The sequence below is a fragment of the Cynoglossus semilaevis genome, chromosome 6 (genome assembly GCF_000523025.1).
Source record: "Cynoglossus semilaevis isolate Cse_v1.0 chromosome 6, Cse_v1.0, whole genome shotgun sequence".
NCBI classification, from domain to species: Eukaryota; Metazoa; Chordata; class Actinopteri; order Pleuronectiformes; family Cynoglossidae; genus Cynoglossus; species Cynoglossus semilaevis.
Window position 1 is genome coordinate 13,504,391 of NC_024312.1, and position 11,952 is coordinate 13,516,342.

An 11,952-nucleotide genomic window follows, 5' to 3' on the forward strand; every position below is an offset into this window, starting at 1 on the left:
ATTCAGCTGACCTACATATGAAGAGAAAAATTCTTCAAAACTGAACTGGTTGGTGCTTTTTTGTGAAGCACAATAATAAAACAAAAGTTGCATCAGAAATCCCTGGTTAAATCAAGAAAATGTATTAGGTAGCATGTAATCAATGCTACATCTGTCATCCATAGATCTCAGACATTTACTCAGTGTTGTGTTGTAATCCCAGAGCTGTCAACAGATGAGTGCTGTGTGAATGCCCTATCTCCTCAAAGCTGATGGCTATCTGCCCAAATGTAGCCGACTGTGGGGGAAGAAAAGCCTTAAAGCAACATTCTTTGATTGAATCAACTGTCTCCTGGGTCGCACAAAAAACCCACACATGAAATAAAATAAGCATGACTTATTGTATTCTCTGATATACCAATCCACCTCCATGCAACAGGGAGATTATGGTTTTATTTATATCAGACTGAGTTCTGAGTAAGGGGACAAGTGTAGGGTTTCCCTTTTGGTGAGCTCTACAAACAGATGCAAGCAGCAAGACAGGGGGTGGGGGGTAAGGAGTTGCTCATGAGGTCAGACACAGAGATGGTAGAAGATTTGAGAATACATACAGATATGAAGTAGAGTCTGTGAGTAGATTCCTCGTCATTATCCACCACTGACATACTTTTGGAGCCCACATCAAGCAACCTGTTCCCCCTGACCAACACTTCCAAGCATGCGAGGTGACATCGTCTTCTGACAGCAGGCCCAAAAATAGAGTCCTACTGTGTCGTCCACACTGCTATAGCAACTTGCTCAGCTGTGTCAACGCTTCTCCCAGTATCGCCTGAGAGGGACAAGTGGTCAGCAGGCTGGCAGGTCTCCGTTTAACTTCGTTTGTTCTGTTTGTAATGCAGCCCTTGACTGCAGCTCTCTGCCAAGCTACCAATTCTGTGTCGGGCCCACCTCACTGCCTGCTGCTGTCCATCTGTCTTTCACTCTCTCCTCTTGTAAATCCACTGTTTCTCTCTTCAGCACTGGCTGTTCTGCATCAAGCCCCTGCTCTCAATGCGTTTCTCATCTCTCCTTCTGACACAACACTGCGCAGTCATGTGCACACAGTGGGACTGCCTCTCTGCCCCCCATCCTGCATTGCCAGCAGTGAGTGTAGCTGCAGGCTCAGAGGCGGTTAGTGCTAACAAGAGCCTGGCTGTGCATCACCCACTCTGACTGAAGCACAGCAAATGATTGGCCTCTGTAGTGGAAAATTGATAGTTCACGTCATACCTTCCATTTACATTTATCCAGAGCGATCAGATTGCATACTGATGTTGTTACATTCAATATGTGGGCCGGAATCATTTGCAATTTTCAAATGCCTGAATATGTAATTCAGGGCATATAAGATATGCAGGCAATATTCAGAGCAATGTTGTGTTTTTGTTGAACAAAGTAAGAAAGGATAATGATGGTAATTTTAATATGTGTTTTATATGTTTATACAATATCACACTTAAATATACAGAGATATGAGCAGTAAATGTACCTAAAGTGAATCTCAGGTTCAAATCAGATTTACCTAATTTAGCCCTGGTCAAATGCATAATTAAGTCACATTTGCTCAAAGATAATAGTGAGGTTATAAACATGTCTGACTGAGAAAATCATCAAAACTGTATGTGAGCATTCAGCAGTAGCCTCGTCTCACTGCCATGCAGGACCGACAGCTTTAGACTGACGTGTTCTTATGGCCAATAGGTTTTTTAAGACCTCAACTAAATGAAAACTGTTTTAGTACTTCCATAGCTACCAATAATAAAACAACTACTCCTACTACAGCTTCTTTCAGCTGTTCCAGTCAGGGGACACCACGAGAGATGTCTGCATCTTGTCTTAGCCTCATCTACTATGACACCACCCAAATTCTTGTCCTCCCATGGGATGTCATTAATTTTCTCTGAGGTCTCCCTCTTTTCTTTCTGTCTAAAAGACAGGGACAAGTGTAAATGTGTCTGTAAATGACCAACATAGCAGATGAGGAGTATTTTTCTTCTAGTTCCACCCAGTCAAACCTGGCGATAAACAATACATCATAACACATCTCACTACAATCTTGTTTATTTTGATTTTAGCCATGCTGTTCATCACTGTTGACTGCCTTTTAATTTTAATGTGTATTTTAGCTATTGCTATTTACTGTTTTTTTAGACAACTGACCCCTAGTATATAGACGCATCCACATTTATCGTTTTAAGTACTGTACCTTCATTTTATCCTCCCTCATAATCATTCACACAGATGTGTTTTGTTTAGTTCCAACTTTTCTACCTATATTAAGCACAGATGCATATTTGCACTCAAACTTGATTTTATTTGGTGGTCACCTGTCCATATATAAGATCTCAGTTGTAATACATGATGTAGCCCTACCATGAACCTATCAGCCACTCTGTCTACATATCTTACCATTGACTTCCCATTAAGTCTAATTTAATGAGCAACTGGTTTTTAGGAACCCACACGTCTCAGAAAAATTACCAATGTACGAGCAATAATTCAGGTAAAGAACCTGAGAACCTACACAGACATTTAAGATAAACCACAGCTCTAGTGACATCACACATCACAACAGGTAAGGTCAGGCTCCATCACTGCCAGCATTGTTAGCTCGGAGAGCACAGTGTCACATGGCTATTTACTCACATAAGGAAATTGTGTTTGGACATTATCAATTGCTTTAGTGGCTTATGACTTACCTTCATAGTAGACGTATTCTTGTTTTTGCCACCTCCATATGAGGAGCTAGAGCTATTACCACCAGACCTCTCCCTCCCGTCCCCACCTTGGCTAATCCTCGGCCCGAGACGGTTCTGGCCAGCACCACGCCGTCGTCCATCGTGGCGACTGTCCTTGGACATCAGTCCTCCGAGGGTTCAGTGCTTTGAAAGCGAGATATTTAAAAAGACTAACACAATTAACTGCCGCCACTGGTGGAAGAAAACATGCCAAGCTATGCAACCAGAAGCAGGAAGTCTTTTGAGTTCATATTATTGACTGTCGTTGAAGTTAACCAATGATTACACACCTAACACGGAAACAACGTCCGATCGGTCCAATAAGGTTCAGAAGAATCCAAACCAATGGGTGGGCAGATGTCTTAGGGGCGGGACTTTAAGCAGTCACCGTGGAAACCATGTTGAATAGGCGGGGCGTTAAGGCAATGACGTAAGAAAACGTGAAGTCACCTTTTATCGAATAACACATTCGAAACAGAGTCTTCAAAGTAAAAGCACATCTTTTCGAAAGCTTTCATATGGCAGTTTGTGACTGTGATTTGTCACAATATTCAAATGAAGTATCAGATGTACGTTTCTAAGAATATGTTACGCTAATGTTTTGGTCAATATATCTGTAATAATTATACCAAATAAATAATTTAGTTGGTTAGCGCATTTATTTTGATATTTCTATCCGGAAAAAAATCATACTGCGATAAGTAAGGGGTCTTCATCGCTTACACAGGGAACTTTATAAGGTAAATAATGTTCTATTCACATATACAGTTTTGTAGTAGCGTTTAAGGCATAAAGCGTTATTGTACTGTGTGTTAATTGAATTTCCCACAGTCTGCCTTTACGTGTCTATCACCTGTTTCATTATATTTTATAATTCTGGTCAAAAACCGTCTATTTGTGTTAAGCTGTGCGACATTGACATAACTGGTGAAAAAGCGCGTGCAATGTCCCTTTTTCCCATTCTGGATTTACTGTTTACGTAGATCCAAAAGGTGAGTTGTCTTTGTATGTTAGCTGAAGATACGGAGCTGATTCCCAATAAAGCTTGTACACTTCCAAATAGGCGTTCTGCAAATTATTTTCGGGACGTTTGTGTTGAGATAAACACAATGGAAAGATTTTTGGGATTCACATTGACATGCTTGAATTTGTGCGGTAAACACAAACCAATACAGAAAGTGATGTGTAAGACTAAGAGGTCTAGAGTTTTAAGACTGATGTCTGGGGTTTTACAGTTAGACCTAGATTTGGTTTTAAGTATTGGTTTAAATGGCGAATCTGCACACACCTTTGCAGGCAATGCTGTGTTGTGGCTTAAGACTTTATGTGAAGTGCAAGACAACATGAACTTCATGCCTATCCCAATCTCCATTGGTAATCAATATAAAAATGCACAATGACCATGGGCTAAATCCATGGGCTAAAACATTCGTATCGTTAAACCCTTGGTTTGTAATGTATTTGACACAGCCTATTTACAATGACAAATACAGCTGGCTCTTTTTATATTTTCTGTTATTTTCTGCTTTTAAAGACACATAATCCTAATTATTTTATCACTGGTCAAGATTATCAAGATGTCCTACTGTGTTACTGTGTAATAAACTGTTGTTCTCTAAAACAATCAACAGATGGCTCCCACTGCACTGTTAGTTCTACTGGTGCTCCAGTTTGGACTTGGTCAAAGCTCTCACAAGCATTCTGATGATGATCACTATTTTGACCAACAGCATAATCCTGAGCACGACATGGACATGCTGCTGGGAGATGAGGTGGCTAATCTCTAATCTCTCTCATGCTATTACAAATCAATATTGTACAATTTCCTCACCACCATTTGTTGTCTCTGGCCTTCTAAGGACACAGAGGAGTTCAAGAAGCTCAGCCCTGAAGAGCAGAAGAAAAAGATGATGCAAATAGTAAAGAAAATTGACACGAATGGAGACAATCTGCTAAGTGCAGGTAAATGTGTTTCCTTAAGAAAGACAACAATTTCCGATGACTACATCTAATACTCTGTCCACTCTTTTCTGACACAGAGGAGATCACTGTGTGGATTCAGCAGGTCTACAGGAACTATGCCCTGGATGATGCAGAAGAGCGTTTTCCAGAGTATGACACTGACAATAATGGCGTTGTAACATGGGAAGAATACAACATGGTTGCTCATGGGCAGCTCATAAATTTTGATGACAATCCAGTGATGGAGGATGCAGAAGAGGAGTCCATTAGACATGTATGTTTACAAGTTTTGTAGCTTTATAGAGTACAGTTATATGGCACCCCTATTTTTGACTTTGGTTAAAAAAAAAAATTCCTCCACATATGATAATATCCTCATTAGCTCCATCAGAAGGAGAGGAGGCGCTTTGACCATGCTGATCTGGACGGTACTCCTGGTCTTAATGTATCCGAGTTTCTTGCCTTCACACACCCATCTGAAGTGGATCACATGGATGTAAGAAATATATATACATTTATATATAAATATTTTTTTCCAACTTCAACAGCTTCTATTTAAACTGGCAACATTTAATATTTTTGCTAAAAGAATAAAATGTTTATTCCCCTGATAGGACTTTGCAATTGAAGATGTTTTGAGTGAATATGACACAGATAATGATGGATACATCAGTCTGAGTGAATTTATTGGAGATGTGCGCGGTGATGGTAAGATTATTTTTGAAGATTCATTGATTGATTGCTGTAATCTCGTCAGCCTTTTTTCAGTTGTGTTGCCTTAATTTTTTTTTTATCAGATGATTCCCCTTCACAATGGGAAATGGAAGAAACTGAGCGTTTTAAAGATCTCTATGATCAAGACAAGGATGGGAAGCTGGACCGAGCAGAGCAGCTTCGCTGGGTGGCGCCTAATAGTTACGGTTCCGCAAGAGAGGAGGTGAACCTAAAACCAGGCTTCAATAACTCTTCATGATAACAGGAATACACTGATTCATTGTCTTGTTCTGCTTCTTGTCCAAAGGCCCTTCACCTCATTAAGGAAATGGACGGTGATGGAGACGGACAGATCTCTCAGGCCGAAGTTTTGAAAAACCAAGAAACATTCATGAACAGTGAAGTGACAGACTACGGCAGACAGCTGCATGTTTCCCATGATGAATTGTAATTAAAGTGATAGAATTTTCATGTCAATTCATGTAGTTGTCATTGGTTAAATTCTTTAGTTTTGAAAGAGGGAATATATTTTCACAGAACTGTCTGATACAGTGATGTTAAAGAAAGTCGTTACAAAACAAAATTAAATCTATACAATGCAATGCAGCCACTAGTGTAGGGATAATTGAACATTTAACATAAATATCAAATTAACTGTAGGTAATTTGATCATATTTAAAGATCTGAAATGAAAGTGTTTTAGAAGGGTTTTCTTTGAATAGTTGAACAAGTGAAATGACGTGAATCTCCGTGTTTCTTCTCTTCCTCATTCAAATCTATCGAGAGAGTGGTTTGTGGCAGTTGAAGGGTTGGTTTCCTGAATGTAGACTCAACTGTTTCTCTTGCACTGAGCAGCAGCCTGCTACACGGCTGAAAGAGCGAATTTGTGAATTTAAGTGGATTATCTGATGAGGACAGTTTAACCCACAGCCAAGATGAAACTGGAGTTTAAAGATTCATTCTGGGTGAGTTATTCAGGAGTTCGTTTGTATTTGTAGTTGTTTAACACTTCATCCTACCTCCAGCAACACCATTAAAAACTATTATGTTAGTTTGGTAAACAAATTAAACAAAAATGTCAAATTTTGGTGAAAGTGTATGACTGCAAATTATAGAAGCCAAAATAAAAGTTTATCCTATTTGACATTTTTTGTGTGATTTTATGCCGTTTACATTGTGTCTAATACCATGTGTGGATGCAAGTGTTCAAAGACATCGACTACAATAGACAACAATAGACATAAAGTGAAACATCAGTTGGCAGTTTTTTTGTCCTCACAGGAACCTGAAGTTGAAAAGAGAAACTTAACCTGCCTGCAGCTTTAGATCATTGCATCATTGTTTCTCTTCATCTTCGTCCTATTATCAGTAGATTTACTGTATCCTTTTTTCTCCTATTTTTCTGCCATGTAAAGACACACTGTTCCTCTTAACTTTCTATTCATTACCACAAAAAACAACAACCATTTATGTTTGACAAGCGCTTCATAGTCATTCATAGTCACTCAGTAAACCTACTGATAATATCAAGATGTCAGAAACCAGACTTACAAATATAAATTTACAAAATTACGCAATTTGGTCTTTTTTGTCTGTTTGTTTTAATAATCTTAGACCCACAACTTAAAATGTTGTTTGAAGCAGTAACAACAAACCTGACTTGTTTGACTCTATTAAAAATTGTGGGAAACTTTATCCCACAAAAAATATGTTTGTACTAAATGTCAGCTAATAGAAAATTGAAGCCGTATACATTAAGACATTTTGTCCAAATGTAAGTTATACTTGATCATTACCAAATCACAGTACTGTTTTTATGGTATATGTACTTGTGTGTAATGATGATTTAACATCATGCCAATGCTTTAGTTAATTGTATTTTATTGTAGAATGAAATGCAGCCTTAGCTTGTTGATCTTTTAACTTTCACTGTTGCTATGAACTCTCCGTGCAGAACACTGGTCAGATTCTTTCAATTGTAACAATGTTAATGTATTTAATGTCTATGCTAAAAAAATTCCAGCCTTTACCATCTGTGATGCCACAGGGAGTGGAATTCATCAGTAATGTTGGATATGAGACTCTTATTCAAAGGCTAAATGATGGCAGACGAACCTGCAAGGACATGGAGGAACTCTTGAAAATGAGGTGGGTACAAAAAAGAACTGATGAGTTTCACATGTAAAGCCGACAGTGAAGTTAGTTTTTGAACATTGTGTTGGGTTCATGTCTGCCTAGAGCTGCAGCAGAAGAGAAATACGGAAAAGATTTAATCACCATCGCCAGAAAGGCGGGCGGTTTAGGTGAAACCAGGTGTGTGGTTTATTTACTCCTTATATACATTTCTTCAGTTTAAAAAAATGTGGCATTTTTCTAAGGTCTTGTCCTCTGTGTTGTCACAGCACTTTGAGGATGTCTTTTGATGAAATGAAAAAACGTAAGCACAGTACACTAATTATGACATCCATGGTATAACATATCACATCAGGTCACTGTGTGATTTTACACTTTTGATTTTGTTCAGAAATGGAGAATACCGGAAACTTGCATATTCAGCTCGCTGGACTCTTAAAGGAGGAAGTGAAGCAGATGGAGGAGTTCAGAGAAAGACAGAAAGAACAGCGGAAGAAGGTTTTCTTTTGTTTGTTTTTTTACCGTCATGCCCATGTACAAGAAATTGAAAAGGAAACCAATTTCCTGTCAGTGTGGTTCTACAGTGATGACACATTTCATTCCTGATTTGTCTTTTTAGTACGAAGTCTTAATGGAAAAAGTCCAGAAAACAAAAGTATCGCTCTACAAGAAAACAACAGAAGTAAGAGTCCGTCATTATCAGCCCTGTTCTTTCATTCTCATTATGTTTTTTTCATAAATGTTGAAACAGAAAGACAAATAACCGCAGCTGGATGTGTGTTTCACACCTCAGTTAACATGTTAGTTACAACATTTGAAATGGCACAATTTAGTGCAATCTAGAATTAGGATTATTGGGTTGGTTTTTTATTTTAATGACTCTTCAAAGTAGTAATTTTAACTCTGTTTTATGCATGTGACACAGTTTTGACAGCATGTTTGTAGTTATTTTTCTGCCCACTATGCGCTCATGTCAGTTAGTTATTATGTAACTTTTTATTTTTATTTTACTATTTCTATCCTAAAAATTCTTTAGGGTTTCTAGTTAAGTAATTCTTGTCACTCTGCCATTGTCATTGAACCACAGCTTTATAAACTTTTTTGTGTTTCTTTTCACACAAAAAGTAGGGTGAAAAGTTGTTGATGCACTTTTTTCTTCCAACAACCCTTTCAAACCACACCATGGTTTCACACAGTTCTGTGCTAATAAACAAAATGTGGGTTTTGTGGTTCCTTTTGATGCAGTAGTTTCCATTGTGTTTCCCTTCCCAGTCTAAAAGGACGTATGAGATGCGCTGCAGTGAGGCAGATGACGCTGAACAAACAGCCGAGAAGATGGGCAACACTCCCACAACTACCCCCAAACAAATAGAGAAGGTAAATAATGTGGGTAGTAGAGTTATTAACCAGTAACACAATCACAATCATTCTTTTTGTATCTAGTTTTTTCAGCTCCATAATATCTCCTAAAAACTTCTCAGAAGAAAGTTATTTTCTACTAAGACATTCTATATATCTTAGCATGCTGGTATGACACGGTAAAATTTGTACTGCATATAATGTTGTTGTTTTTTCAGATGAACAATAAATCTAAACAGTGCCGAGAAGCTGCAGAGATGGCCGGTAAGGTTGACGGTCAAAGTACCACTTAATACAAAAGATGCAAAATGAATTCTGCCTCCTCATTTATTTGTCTTATTGTTCTCATTGGTCCTGAAGAGAAACAGTACATGTCCAACATTGAACAGTTGGACAGAGTGCGTCAAGAATGGGAATCCACACACATTAACACATGTGAGGTAATGTTTTGACATTTCAGAAAGTACATACTGTATGCATTGAAGTGGAAATACTGGTAAAATGCAGATGTGTAATACTTCCTATATTCCTTGCCAGTTTCACAGACGTAACTTCACACCATCAACTAAGCAGATGCAAGTTTTTTTTTATAACACTTTGTTTAGGTTTGCAACACATTGCTTTCTGCATTTGTTTTGCAACATGATCATACTTACAAAACAGCAGCACAACTGCAGCTTTTATAGAAACAGGTATTTTTAGACTGACAAACCATTGTGAGGCACTTTTAATTATTAACAGAGAACTATTATTACTATTACTCTAATCATTATTATTATTATTACTATTATTATTAGGGGTTAGTTAATGAAGTAAACTATGTTTATGCAGAAATTTTAGACTTTAATGACTCATTTAGCAAAGCTTTAGGGGTAGCTTTTCAAACACAACATACACAGTATGTTTATAACTAAATGTTGCTAAATTGTTAAAAAAAAGTTAGGGGGGGTCCTGCTATGGGGCATGGAGTTACTCAAGGGGGGGGCATATTATTTTTGATTAGATTTACATTTAGTGGAGTTTTGAAACAATTGCTGTGAATGTGTAAAGGTGGGCGAAAGAGGGCACAGCAATTGTTATCTTCGAATCCGGAGGGGAGGATGGGGGGGTTATGAACCATTGCCTTACACATGCTTTCTTTGCAGATGTTCCAGCAGCAGGAAGAAGACCGAATCAGCATCATAAGGGGTGCTCTGTGGGTGCACTGTAACCACCTATCTATGCAGTGTGTGAAGGACGACGAGGTGGGTGTGGCAGCAGAGATTTCCCTTTCTACATCTGAACCTTAACGCTCGTTCACCAGACCCTTCTGTACAACCCAACTGTGCATGTAAATTCCACACAGTGTTATGAAGATGTCAGGAAAACTCTGGAAAATTGTGACGTCATCACGGACAACAACTGCTTTGTGGAGACAAAAGGCACCGGCTCAGCACCACCGGGTTGGTAACTGCGCTCTGTCTTCCTCATTTTCTCCTTCCTCATTTTGATTTGAATACGCTTATCATTGCACATTTAACTATTTATCCCTATATGACTGTTTGGCACAAGCAGATAATAGTTAAGTTGTTTTTTTTCTCTAACAGCACCAATAGAATACCAGAATTACTACACAGGAAATGGTCCATCTGAGGGAAACGGCAGTGTCGGATTTGTTGGAGTAATAAAAAGGTGACTCACACTTGAGCTTACGACATGCAAACTTCCCAAATCTCTATTTGCATCTTCATGGGCCAACTGTGACTATTATTTGTAGGTTCTCAAATCTGCTGCAGACAAACTGCTCTTTTGGCTCCAAGACAAGCATCATTGAACCGGTTACACAGCCCACTGGTAAAAAAAAAACCCAACACTTTTATTCACGCAACACATGACATCTATCATTGTGTTCACAAGAAATGTGTTTTACATGAGGGGCTTTGATGCAATAAAAAATGATTAAGTGGTGCGATACAGGCATTAAAAACAGTGTTTGATATGAACACCCCGTAACGAAAGTAGATCTGACCAATTAAAGCTGCCCAAGCTTTTAACACCCTAGTCATTACACAGTCATGTACAAGGCATGATGGGTAACAGGGTAGCATTTACTTAGACATTTTGTCTACTTGGTCGATGACAGTAAGTGTTAAACAATGCTTTCAGTAACGATACAGTATTTACTTCTGACACTTTTTAGGTTAGTTGCATCTGCCTTCTACTTAGGCAGATGCCATCAGAAATAAGATTAGCAAAACTGACTAAAGCCAGTCTGCTCTGGTTACAGCAGAAACATCAGATGGAGTCTACGCCTCCATTCCTGGGTTAGAGGAATCCAGACCAAGCAGCGAGGAGTATACAGCCATGTATGACTATGTGGCTCAGGTCAGCATTGTCACGTTTTACTCAACTTGAGATGATTACGGTAGATTAAAAACATTTTCCTTAAAACTTACTTTCCCAATCTTCAGAATGAAGACGAGCTCTCTGTGTCTGTCGGGGACATGGTGGTTGTCATTGACCAAAATCAAGATGGCTGGTGGATGGTGCAGAGAAACGGAGTCACGGGATTGGTTCCTGGTTCTTACCTAGCACAACAATAAGTTCATAAGAGTAGACCTGTGCAATCTTGAACATGTAAGATTCTAACATCAAAGGGTTTATTTTGCATCTTCGTAGATAGACATGACTATATTAAATGGTGTAAACATATTTACATTTTTTCCACAAGGGTTTAATGCACTTTCAGCAGTTGCTATGGACATATTGCAGCCATGTTTTTAAAAGTAGAGATGTACAGTAAAGTTTGTTGTACAATTAAGTTTTGAGGATGATTTTTATGTCTCTCTGCTATAAAACCTTTACTATTATGGCTATACTCACAAATGCAGCAGTGCCATTCAAGAGGTTGTAATGGACCCAGATGTCCTTCTTGACTCATGTGAATGTCCTATCAATAGTTCAAAGGTGTCTCGTTTCTCTGATGCGGCCATTGTGCTTAGGTTTCTTAGCAGGAGTCTTTTACCTGCATAAGAACAAACACTGTAGC

At 38.6% G+C, this 11,952-nt stretch overlaps 3 protein-coding genes across 7 annotated transcripts in view; 2 read left to right on the forward strand and 1 right to left on the reverse strand.

The window, feature by feature from the left end:
* Positions 1 to 3,184, reverse strand: part of scaper (S-phase cyclin A-associated protein in the ER) — a 53,258-nt gene extending 50,074 nt beyond the window's left edge. For 2 of the 4 annotated variants that reach the window (XM_017033222.2, XM_017033221.2), the window contains exons 1-2: positions 2,718 to 2,781; positions 591 to 1,216 (exon numbers count right to left, since the gene is read on the reverse strand). In XM_017033222.2, the coding sequence (XP_016888711.1) occupies positions 591 to 644 (54 nt within the window). In that variant the 5' untranslated portion in view covers positions 645 to 1,216; positions 2,718 to 2,781. The other 2 variants (XM_017033220.2, XM_025056052.1) reach the window with 2 other exon arrangements.
* Positions 3,185 to 3,305: 121 nt separating this feature from the next.
* On the forward strand, positions 3,306 to 6,576 carry rcn2 (reticulocalbin 2). 2 transcript variants are annotated; one of them, XM_008312207.3, is made up of 8 exons: positions 3,306 to 3,496; positions 4,388 to 4,528; positions 4,616 to 4,718; positions 4,796 to 4,992; positions 5,101 to 5,214; positions 5,333 to 5,426; positions 5,516 to 5,655; positions 5,740 to 6,576. In XM_008312207.3, exons 2-8 carry the CDS (start codon positions 4,388 to 4,390, stop codon positions 5,881 to 5,883), a joined length of 933 nt encoding a protein of 310 aa, XP_008310429.1. In that variant the 5' UTR covers positions 3,306 to 3,496; the 3' UTR covers positions 5,884 to 6,576. The 2 variants fall into 2 exon arrangements, with proteins under 2 accessions (XP_008310429.1, XP_008310430.1); XM_008312208.3 differs by lacking the exon at positions 3,306 to 3,496 and adding an exon at positions 3,515 to 3,748.
* Positions 6,252 to 11,724, forward strand: pstpip1a (proline-serine-threonine phosphatase interacting protein 1a). The gene is made up of 15 exons (XM_017033201.2): positions 6,252 to 6,397; positions 7,456 to 7,580; positions 7,671 to 7,745; positions 7,835 to 7,869; positions 7,957 to 8,063; positions 8,185 to 8,247; positions 8,838 to 8,942; positions 9,143 to 9,188; positions 9,285 to 9,364; positions 10,070 to 10,168; positions 10,270 to 10,366; positions 10,511 to 10,595; positions 10,681 to 10,757; positions 11,191 to 11,288; positions 11,375 to 11,724. Exons 1-15 carry the CDS (start codon positions 6,368 to 6,370, stop codon positions 11,504 to 11,506), a joined length of 1,254 nt encoding a protein of 417 aa, XP_016888690.2. The 5' UTR covers positions 6,252 to 6,367; the 3' UTR covers positions 11,507 to 11,724.
* The last annotated feature ends 228 nt before the right edge of the window (positions 11,725 to 11,952 follow it).

Excerpts from the sequence above, each read along its gene's own strand:
- pstpip1a (XM_017033201.2), top strand. The coding sequence starts at position 6,368 with ATGAAACTGGAGTTTAAAGATTCATTCTGG. Across the intron at positions 10,596-10,680 it reads TTTGTTGGAGTAATAAAAAG|GTTCTCAAATCTGCTGCAGA; the intron begins GTGACTCACACT and ends TATTATTTGTAG. Across the intron at positions 10,758-11,190 it reads ACCGGTTACACAGCCCACTG|CAGAAACATCAGATGGAGTC; the intron begins GTAAAAAAAAAA and ends CTCTGGTTACAG.
- rcn2 (XM_008312207.3), top strand. The coding sequence starts at position 4,388 with ATGGCTCCCACTGCACTGTTAGTTCTACTGGTGCTCCAGTTTGGACTT. Across the intron at positions 5,215-5,332 it reads CTGAAGTGGATCACATGGAT|GACTTTGCAATTGAAGATGT; the intron begins GTAAGAAATATA and ends TTCCCCTGATAG. Across the intron at positions 5,656-5,739 it reads ACGGTTCCGCAAGAGAGGAG|GCCCTTCACCTCATTAAGGA; the intron begins GTGAACCTAAAA and ends TCTTGTCCAAAG.